At 38.1% G+C, this 19,055-nt stretch overlaps 1 protein-coding gene across 3 annotated transcripts in view; it reads left to right on the top strand.

Annotated features, from left to right (window-relative positions):
- Vps13a (vacuolar protein sorting 13 homolog A) overlaps positions 1–19,055 on the top strand; it is a 226,617-nt gene that overhangs the window by 30,327 nt on the left and 177,235 nt on the right. For all 3 annotated transcript variants that reach the window (NM_001100975.2, XM_087563769.1, XM_087563773.1), the window contains exons 7-10: positions 3,720–3,779; positions 5,787–5,846; positions 6,107–6,187; positions 12,313–12,370. In NM_001100975.2, the coding sequence (NP_001094445.2) occupies positions 3,720–3,779; positions 5,787–5,846; positions 6,107–6,187; positions 12,313–12,370 (259 nt within the window). The remainder of the gene's footprint in view (positions 1–3,719; positions 3,780–5,786; positions 5,847–6,106; positions 6,188–12,312; positions 12,371–19,055) is intronic.

Genomic DNA, 19,055 nt, shown 5'->3' with positions numbered 1-19,055 from the left:
ATAGCTTGCCTCCTTATGTTGGGCTTTACCATTTATTATCCTTTGTAGTGCTGGATTTGTAGAAAGATATTGTGTAAATTTGGTTTTGTCATGGAATATCTTGGTTTCTCCATCAATGTTAATTGAGAGTTTTGCTGGATACAGTAATCTGGGCTGGCATTTGTGTTCTCTTAGGGTCTGTATAACATCAGTCCAGGATCTTCTGGCCTTCATAGTTTCTGGCGAGAAGTCTGGTGTGATTCTGATAGGTCTCCCTTTATATGTTACTTGACCTTTTTCCCTTACTGCTTTTAATATTCTTTCTTTATTTTGTGCGTTTGGTGTTTTGACAATTATGTGACGGGAGGTGTTTCTTTTCTGGTCCAATCTATTTGGAGTTCTGTAGGCTTCCTGTATGTCTATGGGTATCTCTTTTTTTAGGTTAGGGAAGTTTTCTTCTATGATTTTGTTGAAGATATTTACTGGTCCTTTGAGCTGGGAGTCTTCACTCTCTTCTATACCTATTATCCTTAGGTTTGATCTTCTCATTGAGTCCTGGATTTCCTGTATGTTTTGGACCAGTAGCTTTTTCCGCTTTACATTATCTTTGACAGTTGAGTCAATGATTTCTATGGAATCTTCTGCTCCTGAGATTCTCTCTTCCATCTCTTGTATTCTGTTGGTGAAGCTTGTATCTACAGCTCCTTGTCTCTTCTTTTGGTTTTCTATATCCAGGGTTGTTTCCATGTGTTCTTTCTTGATTGCTTCTATTTCCATTTTTAATTCCTTCAACTGTTTGATTGTGTTTTCCTAGAATTCTTTCAGGGATTTTTGCGATTCCTCTCTGTAGGCTTTTACTTGTTTATTAATGTTTTCCTGTGCTTCCCTAAGTGTGTTCAGGTCTTTCCTGAAGTCCTCCAGCATCATGATCAAATATGATTTTGAAACTAGATCTTGCTTTTCTGGTGTGTTTGGATATTCCATGTTTGTTTTGGTGGGAGAATTGGGCTCCGATGATGGCATGTAGTCTTGGTTTCTGTTGCTTGGGTTCCTGCGCTTGCCTCTCGCCATCAGATTATCTCTAGTGTTACTTTGTTCTGCTATTTCTGACAGTGGCTAGACTGTCCTATAAGCCTGTGTGTCAGGAGTGCTGTAGACCTGTTTTCCTCTCTTTCAGTCAGTTATGGGGACAGTGTGTTCTGTTTTCGGGCGTGTAGTTTTTCCTCTCTACAGGTCTTCAGCTGTTCCTGTGGGCCTGTGTCTTGAGTTCACCAGGCAGCTTTCTTGCAGCAGAAAATTTGGTCTTACCTGTGGTCCCGAGGCTCAGGTTTGCTCGTGGGGTGCTGTCCAGGGGCTCTCTGCAGCGGCAGCAACCAGGAAGACCTGTGCCGCCCCTTCCGGGAGCTTCAGTGCACCAGGGTTCCAGATGGTCTTTGGCTTTTTCCTCTGGCGTCTGAGATGTGTGTGCAGGGAGCAGTCTCTTCTGGTTTCCCAGGCCTGTCTGCCTCTCTGAAGGTTTAGCTCTCCCTCCCATGGGATTTGGGTGCAGAGAACTGTTTATCAGGTCTGTTTCCTTCAGGGTCCGGCGGTGTCTCCGGCAGGGGTCCTGCCGCTCCTGGGCCCTCCCCCACGGGAGCCCAGAGGCCTTATATAGTTTCCTCTTGGGCCAGGGATGTGGGCAGGGGTGAGCAGTGTTGGTGGTCTCTTCCGCTCTGCAGCCTCAGGAGTGCCCACCTGACCAGGCGGTTGGGTCTCTCTCTCACCGGGTCTGGGAGCCTGATTAGATCTTGCTAAGCTGTTTGAACTTTGGGTTATGAAGGCAGTGTCTTGGGAGTTAATGAATTCTACAGATTTTTACCTCCAGCAAAGAGCGCTGGCTTAAGACTAAGTGGATCTGACTTAGCTTCTGCTCTTCAGTTTTCTTAAGTATGTATTAAGGTGCTGTTCTAGTTTTTTTCTTATATTGCTGTGATAAATACCCTGACAAACGCATCTTCTCCCCACTTCATTTCTTTCTGTATTGATTTACTTACTTTACATATCGATTGGAGCCCTCTTCCCTCCTCTGCTCCTAGTCCTAGCCTTACAAATTCCTCCCCTCACTGTCTTCTCCCCTTCTCCTCAGAGAACAGGAAGTCCAGCCTTGAGTACCACCCTGCCCTGGGACATCAGGACTAAGCACATCCTCTCCCACTGAGGCCCAGTCAGGCAGTCCAGCTAGGGGAAGGGGATTCAGGCAGGCAACAGAGTCAGAGACAGCTCCCAGGAAGACCAAGCTGCACATCTGCTACACATGTATAGGGGCCTGACAAAAGCATCTCTAAGAGAGAAATGTTTTACTCGCTACAGTTCAGGTCACAGTCCATTATTGCAGAAAGTCGGGGCAGGAATGTAAAGCAGAGAGTTACATCCACCTTGTCAAAGCAGGGACAGAATGAATATGCATGCCTATATTCAGATCACTTTTGCCACTGTAGCATAGCAAAAGACTCAAACCCCAGGGGATGATGCTACCCACAGAGGGCTGCATGCCAGTTAACATCATCAAGATAATCACTGCACCCGACACACACTTTGTCCTGCTACACATGCCCACAGAGCAACCTGACAGTTCCTCATTGGGATCCTCTGCTCAGGTGATTTCAGATTCTGTCAAGTTCATAATTAAAGATAACCATTCCATTTGCATTAAATGTTGCTGCATCATTTTTTAAAAGCTGTAACATTTTTGACAAGTTTACTAAATCCTGTGTGGTAGAAAAGGTGCAATTACAGTACATGCAACGTAGAAAATTATGTCTTTGACCTGGCTTTCTCTTGGTTCTTGGAAGAAACAACTCTTTTAAAGAGCCTCCTTGGATTCAAACATTTTTTTAACAATTAAAACTTAACAAAAGTTGGATTTTTACAATGAAAATATACATAATTCTTTGCATGTCCCTTTTTCCTTTTAAAATAAAGTTATTCTTATAACACAAGTTTCATGAACTAATACTTTCACACCTGTGAGAGGCGCTCAACAGCTATGGATATGGGAGAGCTTCCAGATGCTTGCTGCTTAAAACATGGTAGAAGAGCCTGAGATTGAAACAAAACAAAACAACAAAATCAGTGTATAAATGGAAAGACCAAGTGTATTTAAAAAAATGCTCAAAATAGAATGTCTTTGAGTCTAAAGTATTTACTATTATTTTACATTCTAAAGTGCATAGAGTTGATATTTTAAAACACATTGCTGGAGAATTTATGTGTAAATAGAATATTTTTTCTTTCTGGCAGAAGTTGGGGCTGCAAACAGTAGCTGTCCCAAGTGTTAAGTTTCAGTCTATCCCTGGATGAGGCAGGAACTTCTGAATTGTGCCTGTGCAGGTGGTGATGGCGATTTCCTACCTCGGTTTGCTTAGATGCCATCTGCTGCTGAGTCCAGGGCCTTGCATTTTTGCCTGATTTGTTGTTAAGGAGAATAGAAGTTATCAAAGAGGAGCATGGAGTAAAGCACTATCCAAAGGTTCAAGTTCTAAAGCAAAGCAGGCTTACTTTGGCCTCTTTTACTCTTTTACTTTCTCTACTTGGTGACACACAACTCTGTTTTTAGAAAAAAAAATGGAGCAGAATTGTCCTGAAAAATAATGTTTTTGAATATTTGAAATACGATATTTCTCAGATATTTAACTGTTTCTATGAAGTGATTTTTGTCCAATTGGCAACCCATCTAAGTAATTTACTTTGTTTTTCTTCAGATCACAAATCGAGAGAAACCCCTCTCTTTTGGCATTTCTCTTCAAAATCTCAGCCTTCAGGTACTTGGTTCAAAAGAAAATGTAACTTTTAAATTGTGTAGTATAGTTAGATATATGCTTATGTCAGTATCAGAAGTATGCCAGGTTTGTGATCGGTTGGCTGTGTAGAACTGGTCTAGGAAGTCCTTAGACTTGGTTGGAATGAGGAGTAAGTACATGCTCATTTCTAAAACTGTCAGTTAGCATTTTAAGTTGATTCAGGTGCTTTACATGGTTCTTCTGTAAGTTACTTCTTATTTTACTGTGTTTTTTACTTTTCCTTTGTAGCTACATATAATGCAGTTCATATGTACTCCACTTCAGTATTGCATCTTCTAGGTTGTTTTTTTTTTTTTTGTATAGTTTTTGTTTTGGGTTTTTTGTTTTTTTAAAACATGGTTCTGCAAGTAAGAAAGAAAGGGTCAGGGGTTGAGGGGCAGACATAGTTATTACTAGGTAACAGTGAATGGTGTCTGTTGTCAGTGCTGCTGACAGATTGAAAAATATAGAGAATTACTATTTATATTTAGTAATATGAAAATTATTGCTACAATAGCAACAGTAGTTTTATTTATTGAAAATATTTTATGTGTATTTGTGTGTGCCTGAGTTTCTTTTTTTTTCTTTTTTTTTTCGGAGCTGGGGACCAAACCCAGGGCCTTGCGCTTGCTAGGCAAGCGCTCTATCACTGAGCTAAATCCCCAACCCCTGTGCCTGTCTACACATGACAGGAGCTCACAGAAGTCAGAGCGGGGAGTGGTAGATTTTGTGGAACTGGAGGAACAGGTGATTGTGAATCATTGCTGGGAACTGAACTCTGGTCCTCTGCAACAGTCATACTCACTTTAACCACTGGATCATCTCTGCAGCCCCACAGACAGTGCCTTTAATTATTAACTTTGGAGGTTCCTGAGAACTTGTGTGCCATACGAGACTCATACAGTTACACATACTCTTTCTTGGCTTGGCATTGTGATGTCTGTTTCCTTGTATGATTTTTATTATTAGTTGTTGCAATGATGGGACTTGGCAAGTTAGATAAGCAGTCTACCACCAAGCCACTTCTTTAGTGTGAAATCTACGCCTTAAAAGTCACCCCTAGCAATCAAAATTTTTGCTAAAGTTTAGGATCCATTCTTCTAGTCAGTTCTTCACACAGCAGTGGGACCATCTCTCTAATATCAAGGATCTGGCAAGGTGTTACTCAACACTCTGGAAGCTGAAGCAGTATCATGAGCTCAAGGCCATCTGGGCTCCAAAACCAGACCCTATTTTGAAAGGAAAAAAAAATCATATACAAATAAAGATTTGATTATGGTATTTACCATTTCTTATTTCTAAAGGTTTTTAAGTGTCTTGGTTTGAACCTGGAAGCCTTCTACAGCATTCCTTGATAAGTGTTCTTCAGTATGTACCCGGCTTTGTCCTCGGTGACTTTGATTATTCTAAGTTTAAAATCTTGTCTTTATAGTGTGTATAAAATCTTTGAAATCTGACCCTAAGTAACATTTGGTTTTTCATTTTTCCTTCCTGTGTTTTATTCTCTGGCCATATCTTGGGCCTCTTTTAAAACATGAACAAAAACAAAAACAAACCCCAAACAAAACCAGTCAATATGTAACAAACAAAACCAAAGCAAACAAGCTAACAGAACCAACTCTTTTGTCTTGCCATACACTAGGTAGTGTTTATTCATGGTGTATGGACTGTGGTGATTATAAGGATGTTGAAGGGAGTCCTCTTAACAAGGGTTAGGTTAGTCATTATATACGGCACATCTTTGAGTCTGATTTTTTTCTTTTTTTGCCATGTTTTGTCTGATGTATATTGGGCCTTTGAAATTGCTCATTTCTGTTTGTTTTTGACCAGTGAGTTCTTTGAAAGCAAACGGTTAGTGTTAGTGGTCTGATAATACTATTTTTTACTAAATGATAGATAAGTTTTCAAAGGCGTTTTCATGGGAAATCTTAGGGTATGATTAAAACCTGCTTATTATATATAATGCTCTTTTCCTGCTCCCTTCTTTAGACAACTGATCAATATTGGATTCCATGTTTACATGATGATACTGAAAAACTAGTTCGGAAGGTAAAGTGAATTCTATCCCATAGACTTGATAAGAGGGAATTTTAGACAAATGATGATGATGATGATGGTGGTGGTGGTGGTGGTGGCGGCAGCGGTGGTGGTATATGTGTGTGTGTGTGTGTGTATTTGTGTGTATAAACATGTATATTATATCTATTTGCTTTACCCAGGATAAGAGTCAACTACTTGCGAATTCTGAGCATAGCAAGAATTAAAAATTCTTTTAAAAAAGTAATTGACAATAAACCTTTTATTTTCAGCTAATCCGATTAGATAATCTCTTTGCTTACTGGAATGTGAATTCTGAGATGTTTTATCTGAATGATTATGACGACGCATTGGTAAGTAAATTTATATGCATATTTGTTGTATTATAATTTGTATAATGTTTAGCTCACACCAATTCTAGATTTAGTACTGCTTTTAAACAAAATCCAGCAGTTTTACAAACACAATTAATTGGAAATTTCTTTTTTCTTTTATTGAATATTTTCTTTATTTAAATTTAAAATGTTATCCCCTTTCCTGGTTTCCCCTCTGAAAACCCCCCATCACATCCTCCCACCCCCTGCCTCCATGAAGATGCTTCCCCCAACTACCTACCTACCCACCAACTCCCTCCCACCTCAACACCCTGACATTCCCCTACACTGGGCATCGAGCCTTCACAGAACCAAGGACTTCTCCTCCCACTGATGCCTAACAAGGCCATCCTCTGCTACATATGCAACTAGAGCAAAGAGTGACTCCATGTGTACCCTTTGGTTGATGGTTTAGTGCCTGGGAGCTCTGATGTGTCTCATTGGTTGATATTGTTCTTGCTATGGTTTGCTAACCCCCTCAGCTACCTCAGACTTTTTCTAACTCCTTCATTGGAGTTCTCAGTCCAATGGTCAGCTGTGAGCATCCGCCTCTGTATTTGTCAGGCTCTGGCAGAGCTTCTCAGGAGACAGCCATATCAGGCTTCTGTCAGCATACATCTCTTAGCATCCCCAGTAGTGACTGGGTTTGGTGACTGCATGTGTGATGGATCCCCATGTGTGACAGTCTCTGGGTGGCCTTTTCTTTAGTCTCTGTTCCACACTTTGTTTCTGTATTTCCTCCTGTGAGTATTTTATTCCCACTTTTAAGAAGTACTGAAGCATCCACACTTTTGTCTTTCTTCCTTTTGAGCTTCAAGTGGTCTGGAAATTGTATATTGGAAATTCTGAGCTTTTGGGCTAATAGCCACTTATCAGTGAATGCATACCATGTGTGTTTTTCTGTGATTGGGTTACCTCACTCAGGATGATATTTTCCAGTTCCATCCATTTGCCTATGAATTTCATAAAGTCATTGTTTTTGATAGCTGAGTAATCCTCCATTGTGTAAATGTACTACATTTTCTGTATTCATTCCTCTGTTGAAGGGCATCTGGAATGTTTCCAGCTTCAGGCTATTATAAATAAGGCTGCTATGAACATAGTGGAGCATGTGTCTTTGTTGTATGTTGGAGCATCTTTTGGGTATATGCCCAGGAGAGGTATAACTGGGTCCTCAGGTAGTACAATGTTCAATTTTCCATTTCTAAATAGGGTTGATTCTGTGGAGTCTAACTTATTGAGTTCTTTGTATATACTGGATATCAGTCCTCTATTGGATGTAGGATTGGTAAAGATCTTTTCTTTTTTTTTTTTTTCTTTTTTTTTTTTTGGTCTTTTTTTTCGGAGCTGGGGACCGAACCCAGGGCCTTGTGCTTCCTAGGCAAGCGCTCTACCACTGAGCTAAATCCCCAACCCCATAAAGATCTTTTCCTAATCTGTTGTTTGTTGTTTTGTCCTATTAACAGTGTCCTTTGCCTCGTAGAAGCTTTACAGTTTTATGAGGTCTTATTTGTCAATTATTGATCTTAGAGCATAAGCCATTGGTGTTTTGTTTAGGAAATTTTCCCCAGTACCCATGTGTTGGAGACACTTCCCACGTTCTCTTCTATTAGTTTCAGTGTATCTGGTTTTATATGGAGGTCCTTGAACCACTGGGACTTGAGCTTTGTACAGGACTATAAGAGTGGATCATTTGCATTCTTTTACATGCTGACTTACAATTGAACCAGCACTATTTGTTGGAAATGTTGTCTTTTTTTCCATTAGATGGTTTTAGCTCCTTTGTCAAAGATCAAGTGACCATAGGTGTGTGTGTGTTCATTTCTGGGGCTTCAATTCAATTCCACTGATCTACCTGTCTGTCTCTGTACCAATATCATACAGTTTTTCTCAGTATTGCTCTGTAATATAGTTTGAGGTCAGGGATGGTGATTCCTGCAGAAGTTCTTTTATTGTTGAGAATAGTTTTCACTATCCTGGGTATTTTCTTCAAATGAATTTGTAAATTGTTTTTTCTATGTCTATGAAGTCTATGAGTGGGACTTTTGATGGGGATTGCATTGAATCTGTAAATTGCATTCAGTAAGACGACCACTTTTACATTATTAATCCTGCCAATCCATGAGTATGGGAGATCTTTCCATCTCTTGAGATCTTCTTCAATTTCTTTTTTCAGAGATTTGAAGTTTTTGTTATACAGATCTTATACTTGCTTGAGTAGAGTCACCCCAAGGTATTTTATATTATTTATGACTACTGTGTAGGGTGTTGTTTCCCTAATTTCTTTCTCAGCCTGTTTATCCTTTGAGTAGAGGAAGGCTACTCTCTGGTGGAATTTTTGGGGTCACTTAAGTATACTATCATATCATCTGCAAATAGTGATATTTTGACTTCTTCCTTTTCAGTTTATATTCATTTGACCTCTTATTTTTGTCTAATTGCTCTGGCTAGGACTTTGAGTACTATATTGAATAGGTGGGCAGCTTTGTCTAGTCCCTGATTTTAGTGGGATTGCTTCAAGTTTCTCTCCATTTAGTTTGATGTTGACTACTGGTTTGCCTTATATTGCTTTTACCATGTTTAGGTATGGACCTTGAAGTCCTGCTCTTTACAAGACTTTTATCATGAAGGGGTGCTGAATTTAGTCAAATACTTTCTTAGCATCTAATGAGATGATCATATGTTTTTTTTCTTTTGAGTTTGTTTATATAATTGATTATGTTGATGGATTTTCATATATTGAACCATATGTGCATTCCCAGAATGAAGCCTACTTGATCGTGATGGATGATCATTTTGATGTGTTCTTGTATTTGCTTTGTGAGAATTTTATTGAGTATTTTGGCATCGATATTCATAAGGGAAATTGGTCTGAAGTTCTCTTCTTTGTTGGGTCTTTGTTTGATTTAGGAATAAGTGTAATTGTGGCTTCATGGAATGAATTTGGTAGTGCTCCTCTGTTTCTATTTTGTGGAATAGTTTGGACAGTATTTGTATGAGGTCTTCTATGAAGGTCTAATAGAATTCTACACTAAACCCATCTGGTCCTGGGCTTTTTTTTCGTTGGTAGATTTTTAATGACTGCTTCTTTAGGGATTATGGGACTGTTCAGATGGTTTATCTGATCTTTATTTAACTTTGGTACCTTGTATCTGTCTAGAAAATGTCCATTTCATCCAGATTTTTCAGTTTTGTTGAATATAGACTTTTGTAGTAGGATCTGATGATTTTTTGAATTTCCTCAGTTTTATTGTGATGTCTTCCTTTTCATTTCTGATTTTGTTAATTTGGAAATTGTCTCTGTACCGTCTGGTTAGTTTGGCTAAGGGTTTACCTATGTTGTTGATTTTCTCAGAGAATCAGGTTCTGGTTTTGTTGATTTTTTTTTTTTTTTGTATAGTTCTTTTGGTTTCTACTTGATTGACTTCAGCCCCGAGTTTGATTATTTCCTGCCTTCTACTCCTCTTGGGTGTATTTGCTTCTTTTTGTTCTAGAGCGTTTGAGTTTACTTTCAAGCTGCTAGTGTATGCTCTTTCTGGTTTCTTTTTGGAGGCACTCAGAGCTGTGAGATTTCCTCTTAGCACTGCTTTCATTGTGTCTCATAAGTTTGGGTATATTGTGCCTTAATTTTTATTAATGTCTAAAATGTTTTTAATTTCTTTATTTCTTCCTTGACCAGAATGTTGTTCATCTTCCCTGTGTGGGCTTTCTGTTGTTTTTGTGGTTATTTAAGACCAGCCTTAGTCCGTGGTGATCTGATAGAATACACGGGATTATTTCAGTCTTCTTGTATCTGTTGAGGACCAATTAATTATATGGTCAATTTTGGAGAAAGAACCTTGAGGTGCTGAGAAGAATGTATATATTTTTGTTTTAGGATGAAATGTTCCATAGATATCTGTTAAATCCATTTGGTTCATAACTTCTGTTAGTTTCACTGTGTCACTGTTTACTTTTTATTTCCATGATCTATCTATTAAGAGTGGGATGTTGAAGTCTCCCACTATTATTGTGTGCTTTGAGCTTTAGTAAAGTTTCTTTTATGAGTGTGGGTGCACTTGCATTTGGAGATTAGATGTTCAGAATTGAAGGATAAGTAGGTAGATTTTTCCTTTGAGAAGTATAAAGTGTCCTTCCTTGTCTTTTTCATAAGTTTTGGTTTAAAGTCAATTTTAAATTCCACATTGTAATGGCTACTCCATCTTGTTTCTTGGAACCATTTGCTTGGAATATTTTTTTTTAGCCTTTTACTCAGAGGTAGTGTCTGTCTTTGTCACTGAGGTGTGTTTTCTGTATGCAGCAAAATGCTGGGTACTCTTTATGTATCCAGTCTGTTAGTCTATGTCTTTTAATTGGAGTTCAAGTCCATTGGTGTTGACAAATATTAGGGACCAATGATTCTTGTTTCCTGTTATTTTTGTTGTTAGAGGTGGAATTTTGTTTGTGTGGATATCATCTTTGGGCTTGTTGAAAGATTACTTTCTTGCTTTTTCTTTGCTGTAATTTCCCTCCTTGTGTTGGAGTTTTCCATGTATTATCCTTTGTAGGACTGGATTTGTGCAAAGATACTGTGTAATTTGGTTTTGTCATCAAATATAAATCTCCATCTATGTGAATTGAGAGTTTTGCTGTGTATAGTAGCCTTGGCTGGCATTTGTGTTCTCTTAGGGTCTGTGTGGCATCTGCCTAGGATCTTCTGGCTTTCATAGTCTCTGGTGAGAAGTGTGGTGTAATTGTCATAGGTCTACCTTTATATGTTACTTGACCTTTTCCCCTTACTGCTTTTAATATTCTTTCTTTGTTTTGTGCATTAGGTATTTTGACTATTATGTGACTGGAGGAATTTCTTTTCTGGTCCAATCTATTTGGATTTCTGTAGAATTCTTGTATGTTTATGGGCATCTTTCTTTAGGTTAGGGAAATTTTCTTCTATAATTTCGTTGAAGATATTTAATGGCCCTTTAAGTTGGGCATCTTCATTCTCTTCTATATGTATTATTCTTATGTTTGGTCTTCTCACTGTGTCCTCAATTTCCTGGATTTCTGGGTTAGGAACCTTTTACATTTTGTATTTTCTTTGACTGTAGTGTCCATGTTTTCTATGGTATCTTCTGTCCCTGACATTCTTTCATTTTTTACATTCTGTTTGTGGTGCTTGCATCTATGACTCCTGATATCTTTCCTGGGTTTTCTATCTTCAGGATGGTCTCCCTTTGTGATTTCTTTATTGTTTCTGTTTCCAGTTTTAGATGCTGGGTGGTTTTGTTCAATTACTTCACCTGTTTGGTTGTGTTTTTCTATAATTCTTTAAGGAATTTTTGTGTTTCTTCTTTAAGGGCTTTTACCTGTTAACCTGCCTTATTCTGTATTTCTTTAATGGTATTATTTGTGTAAAGTCCTCTATCGTCATCATGAGATGTGATTTTTAAATCCAAATCTTGCTTTTCCATTGTGATGGAGTATCGAGGACTTGCTGTAGTGGGAGAACTGAATTCTCATGATGCCAAGTAGCTTTGGTTTCTGTTGCTTAGGTTCTTGTGCTTGCCTCTCACTATCTGGTTATCTTGAGTATTAACTGCGCTTGCTGTCTCTGACTGCAGCCTGCCCCTCCTGATTGTGATCCAGATTGTGTCAGAACTACTCAGAATCCAGTAGTCTCTGTGATGCTATGATTCTGGGATCCTATGATCCTGAGATCCTGGTTTTGTCAGAGTTCCTGGGAGTCGAACTTCCTCTGTGATCATGTGATCCTGGGATTTCAGAGCACCTCTGATTCTTGCCATGTTAGAGCACCTGGGAGTCCAGCTTCCTCTTGGTGTTTTACTTGGTGTGGAGCCAGTATCCAAGAACTGCTCAGGACACTGGTTCAGACTTAAAGGATAGGTATTGGGGCAGATTATGTGGCCTGCTCTCCTCTGATCCTGTGCGTGGGAACATTCTTTCATAATACTTAATAATATGTTGCTTAGCCAGTTAAAAATTTTATCCTGATTTACTTTGAATTATTTTTTAGTTGCTTTTAAATACTCGTGTAGATAATATAAATTTGTACGATAAAGGTATATTTGCATAAATGTAAATAACATGTATTTGTCTTTTAATAGGAAGCTTTGAAAAATGGTATTGTCAATGAAAATATTATTCCAGAAGGTTATGATTTTGGTAAGTTGCTAGATAAAGTAAAAATATAATTAGGAAAATTAGTACAAACTATTATGTTAACATTTCTGATATAATATACTAAGTTATTGTATATTAAATTTTCTCCTAGTTAAATTTACATGTATACTTATAAATACGCACATACTTTTCAACGTAATAAAATCAAAATATAATCATTTCTACATATTTTATTGTTGGTACTTTTGGTTAAATTTCCAAACAAGAAGAATACATCTAACACAAGAGAATGTTAATGAATTTTATTAAATCTTAATGACAATTCAGTTTTATAGTGATGCTTATTAAGACATTTCACAATCATAGGTACAGTTTAATATAGTTAGCTGCTATAGCTGGAGTAGTATTTTGAGCTATTTGTTTATAAGGTATCCAAATATATATTTTTTTTGAGACAAAGTCTCATTCAGTAGCCCAGGCTTGCATCAAACTTACTAGTCTACCTTCCTTACGTAAATGCTGTAATTAAAGATATATCTCTCCTGCATCCAAATCCCGTGGGGAAGAGACTTAAACACCCAGAAGTGCAAACATCATGAGACCGCAGGACAGACTGCCACTTCTGCACACTTTTGCCCACATCACTGGTCCAAGGGGAAACTGCACAGTGCCTCTCGACACAGGAATATAGGAACAGTAAGGCACCGGTACCTGGGGTTCTGGTATACGCCCAGGACTGAAAGGATCGGGCAACAGCTCCCCTGAACCCAAATCCCGTGAAGGAGAGAGCTGGACCCTCAGAAGTGCGATTTCCTGGGAAATCCTGAGAAATCAGAGGAGACTACCCTCTGCCCACATTCCAGACACAAGAGAGAATCGCTTAGTGCCAACTGAGCCCCCTGGGTACAAGGACCTAGGAGCAATCAAGGATAGGAGCCTTCTGATTCCTGCCCACACATAGAGCTGAAAGACAGTCACCAGGAGCGCCTACACACCTGAGATCAGAGCACCTGTTCTTAGAAAAGACTGAAAGAAAACAGGAAAACAGTTCTACAGGAGTGCTGACACAGAGGCCTACAAAAGGGTCAAGACCCTCTCAGAAATATCAAGAAAAGCGAACACCAGAGATAACCCAGTGCCTAGAGGCAAGCAAAGGAACCTAAGGAACAGAAACCAAGGCTACTTGGCATCATCAGAGACCAGTTCTCCTACCAATGAAAATACTGTATATCCAAACACACCAGAAAAGCAAGATTTAGATTTAAAATCACATTTTACGATAATAATGGAGGACTTTAAGAAGGACCTAAATAACTCCCTTAAAGAAATGGAGGACAACACAAGTAAACAAGTAGAAGCTCTTAGAGAGGAAACACAAAAATCCCTGAAAGAATTGCAGGAAAACACAACCAAACAAACCAAACAAAAAATTGAAGAAAAATGGCCAGAATTTAAAAATGGAAATAGAAACAGTAAAGAAAGCACAAAGGGAGACAACCCTGGAGATAGAAAACTTGATGAAGTGACAAGGAATGAATGATACAAGCATCATCAACAGAATACAAGAGATAGAAGAGAGAATCTCGGGCAGAAGTTACCATAGAAAACATTGACACAACTGTCAAATATAATGTAATATAATATAATATAATATAATGTAATATAGTATAATATAAAACGCAAAAAGCTACTAGCCCAAAACATCCTGGAAATCCAGGACACAATGAGAAGATCAAACTTAAGGATAATAGGTATAGAAGAGAGTGAAGACTCCCAACTTAAAGGGCCAGTAAATATATCCATCAAAATTATATAAGAAAACTTCCCTAACCTAAAGAAAAAGATGCCCATAAACATACAAGAAGCCTACAGAACTCCAAATAGATTGGACTAGAAGAGAAATTCCTTCCATCATATAATAGTTAAAACACCAAATGCACAAAACAAAAAAAGAATATTAAAAGCGGTAAGGGAAAAAAATCAAGTGACATATAAAGGCAGACCAATAAGAATTACACCAGACTTCTCACTAGAGACTATGAAAGCCAGCAGATCCTGGACAGATATCATACAGACACTAAGAGAACACAAATGCCAGCTCAGGCTACTATATCCAGCAAAACTTTCAATTACATAGATGGAGAAACCAAGATATTCCATGACAAAACCAGATTTACACAATATCTTTCTACAAATTCAGCCCTACAAAGGATAATAGATGGAAGATTTTAACACCAGGAGAGAAACTATGCCATACAGACAGCAAGAATATAATCTCCTTGCAATGAAACCAAAAGAGAGGCACACAAACATAATTCCACCTCTGACAACGAAAACAACAGGAAGCGACAATCTCTATTCCTTAATATCTCTCAACATCAACGGACTCAATTCCCCAATAAAAAAGCATAGACTAACAGACTGGATACATAAAGAGGACCCAGCATTTTGCCCCATACAGGAAATACACCTCAAAGACAAAGACAGACACTACCTCAGAATAAAGAATAAATGGCTGGAAAACAACTTTCCAAGTAAATGGTCAGAAGAAACAAGCTGGAGTAGCCATTCTAATATTGAATAAAATTGACTTTCAACCAAAAGTCATCAAAAAAGAGAAGGAAGAATACTTCATATTCATCAAAGGAAAAATCCACCACAATGAACTCTCAATCCTAAATGTGTATGCTCGAAATTCAAGGGCACCTACATTCATAAAAGAAACCGTACTGAAGCTCAAATGACACATTGCACCTCACAGGATAATAGTAGGAGATTTCAACATCCCACTCTCATCAATGGACAGATCATGGAAACATAAATTAAACACAGACATAGAGAAACTAACTGTAGTTATGAACCAAGTGGATTTAACAGATATTTATATAACGTTCCATCCTAAAACAAAAGGATATACCTTCTTCTCAGCACCTCATAGTATCTTATCCAAAATCAACCATATAATTGGTCACAAAACAGTCCTCAACAGATACAAGAAGACAGAAATAATTCCATGAATCCTATCAGATCACCACAGACTAAGGCTGGTCTTCAATAACAACAATAACGACAGAAGGGCCACATATACATGGAAGTTCAACAACGCTCTACTCAATGACAACTTGGTCAAGGAAGAAATAAGGAAAGAAATTAAAGACCTCTTTGAATATAATGAAAATAAAGATACAACATACCCAAACTTATAGGATACAATGAACGCGGACCTAAGAGGTAAACTCATAGCTCTGAGTGCCTGCAAAAAGAAACAGAAGAGATCATACATCAGCAGCTTGATAGCACACCTAAAAGCTCTAGAACATAAAGAAGGAAATAAACCCAAGAGGAGTAGAAGACAGGAAATAATCAAACTCAGGGCTGAAATCAATCAAGTAGAAATGAAAAGGACTACAACGAATCAACAAACCCAGGAGCTGGTTCTTTGAAAAAAACAAGATAGATAAACCCTTAGCCAGACTAAGCAGAGGGCACAGAGACAGAATCCAAATTAACAAAATCAGAAATGAAAAGAGAGATAAAACAACGGAAACTGAGGAAGTTCAAAAAGTCATCAGATTCTTCCACAAAAGCCTATATTCAACTAAACTGGAAAATCTGGAGGAAATGGACAACTTTCTAGACAGATACCAAGTACAAAAGTTAAATCAGGAACAAATAAACCATCTAAACAATCCTGTAACTCCTAAAGAAATAGAAGCAGTTATTAAAAGTCTCCCAACCAGGGGGTTGGGGATTTAGCTCAGTGGTAGTGCGCTTGCCTAGCAAACGCAAGACCCTGGGTTCGGTCCCCAGCTCCAAAAAAAAAAAAAAAAAAAAAGTCTCCCAACCAGAAACAGCCGGAATAGGATGGGTTTAGTGCAGAATTCTATCAGACCTTCATAGAAGACCTCTTACCAATACCATCCAAACTATTCTACAAAATAGGAACAGATGGAGCACTACCAAATTTCTTCTATGAAGCCACAATTACTCTTATACCAAAACCACACAAAGACCCCATAAAGAAAGAGAACTTCAAACCAATTTCCCCTATGAATATTGGCGCAAAAATACTCAATAAAATTCTTGCAAACTCTATTCAAGAATATATCAAAACTGTTGTCCATCATGATTAAGTAGGGTTCATCCCAGGGATGCAGGAATGGTTTCATATACAGAAATCCATCAACGTAATCCACTATATAAACAATCTCAAAGATAAGAACCACATGATCATTTCATTAGATGCTGAGAAAGCATTTGACGAAATTCAACACCCCTTCATGATAAAAGTTGTGGAAAGATCAGGAATTCAAGGTCCATTTTTAAACATAGTAAAAGCAATATACAGCAAACCAGTAGCTAACATCAAACTACATGGAGAGAAACAATTCTACTAAAATCCAGAATTAGACAAGGCTGCCCACTCTCTCCCTACTTATTCAATATAGTATATGAAGTTGTAGCCAGAGCAATCAGACAGCGAAAGGAGGTCAAAGGGATACAAATTGGAAGGGAAGAAGTCAAAATATCACTATTTGCAGATTATATGATAGTATCCTTAAGTGACCCCTTAAGTTCCACTAGAGAATTACTTAACCTGATAAAGAACTTCAGCAAAGTGTCAGGGTATAAAATTAACTCAAACAAATCACTAGCCTTTCTCTACTCAAAAGGATAAACAGGCTGTGAAAGAAATTAGGGAAATGACACCCTTCATAATAGCCCCAAATAATTTAAAATATCTTGGTGTGACTTTAACCAAGCAAGTGAAAGATCTGTATGACAAGAACTTCAAGTCTCTGAAAAAAGAAATTGAAGAAGATCTCAGAAGATGGAAAGATCTCCCATGCTTATGGGTTGGCAGGATTAATATACTAAAAATTGCCAAAAGCAATCTACAGATTCAATGTAATCCCTACCAGAATTCCTACTCAATTCTTTATAGAGATAGAAAGAGCAATTTGCAAATTCATTTGGAATAACAAAAATCCCAGGATAGTGAAAACTCTACTCAACAATAAAATAACTTTGGGAGAAATCACCATCCCTGACCTCAAGCAGTATTACAGAGCAATAGTCATAAAAACTGCATGGCCTTGGTACAGAGACAGGCAGTTAGATCAGTGGAAAAGAACTGAAGACCCAGAAATGAATCCACTCACCTATGGCCATTTAGTCTTTGACAAAGGAGCTAAAACCATCCAATGGAAGAAAGACAGCTTTTTCAACAAATGGTGCTGGTTCAACAGGAGGTCAGCATGTAGAAGAATGCAAATAGATCCATTCTTATCACTCTGTACAAAGCTTAAGTCCAAGTGGATCAAGGACTTAGACATCAAACCAGATACACTCAATCTAGTAGAAAAAAAAGTGAAGAATTTTGAACACATGGTTACTCGGGAAAATTTCCAGAACAGAACAACAATGGCTTATATTCTAAGATCAAGAATCGACAAATGGTACCTCATAAAACTGCAAAGCTTCTGTAAAGCAAAGGACACTGTCATGAGGACAAACTGGCAACCAACAGATTGGGGAAAGATCTTTTCCAATCCTACAGTTGATAGAGGTCCAATATCCAAAATATACAAAGAACTCAAGAAGATAAACTCCAGAGATCCAAATAACCCTATTAAAAAATGGGGTACAGAGATGAACAAAACATTTCAGCTGAGGAATATCAAATGTCTGAAAAGCACCTAAAGAAATGTTCAACATCCTTAGTCATCAGGGAAATGCAAATCAAAACAACCCTGAGATTCCACCTCACAGTAGTCGGAATGGCCAAGATAAAAACTCAGGTGACAGCAGATGCTGGCGAGGATGCGGAGAAAGAGGAACACTCCTCCATGGTTGATGGGATTGCAAACTGGTACAGCCACTCTGGAAAGCAGTTGGAGGTTCCTCAGAAAATTGGACATTGAACTACCCGAGGACCCAGCTATACTTCTCTTGGGCATATACTCAAATGATGCTCCAACATACAACAAAGACACATGCTCCACTATGTTCATAGCAGCCTTAGTTATAATAGCCAGAAGCTGGAAAGAACCCAGATGCCCTTCAACAGAGGAATGGATACAGAAAATATGGTACATCTACACAATGGAGATAGCTACTCAGCTATCAAAAACAATGACTTCATGAAATTCATAGGCAAATGGAATGAACTGGAAAATATTCTGAGTGAGGTAACCCAATCACAGAAATACACACTTGGTATTCACTCATTAATAAGTGGATATTAACACAAAAGCTCAAATAATCCAAGGTGTAATCCACAGACCACAGGAAGCTTAATAAGAAGGATGACCAAAATGTGGATGCTCCCACCACTTCTTAAAAGGGGGAACAAAAATATCCATAGGAGGGGAAATGGAGGCAAAGTTTAGAGCAGAGACTGAATTATTGGCCATTCAGCGCCTGCCCCACCTGCGGCCCATATATATATATATATATATATATATATATATATATATATATATATATATATATATATATATATATATATATATATATATATATCTCCACCATCTCCACCAAAACTAGATAATATCAATGAAGCTAAAAAAATGCATGCTGACAGGGATTGGATATAGATCTCACCTGAGAGACACATCTTGAGCATGTCAAATCCAGAGGTGAATCCTAGCAGCAAACAGGACCTTTTTGGGGGGAATTAGAGGAAGTATTGAAAGAACTGAAGGGGCTTGCAACCCTATAAGAG

This window comes from Rattus norvegicus, chromosome 1 (genome assembly GCF_021556685.1).
Source record: "Rattus norvegicus strain SHRSP/BbbUtx chromosome 1, alternate assembly SHRSP_T2T, whole genome shotgun sequence".
In the NCBI taxonomy this organism is placed as follows: domain Eukaryota; kingdom Metazoa; phylum Chordata; class Mammalia; order Rodentia; family Muridae; genus Rattus; species Rattus norvegicus.
The sequence above is the reverse complement of the archived record's forward strand: the minus strand, read 5'-3'. Positions and strand labels throughout refer to the sequence as shown.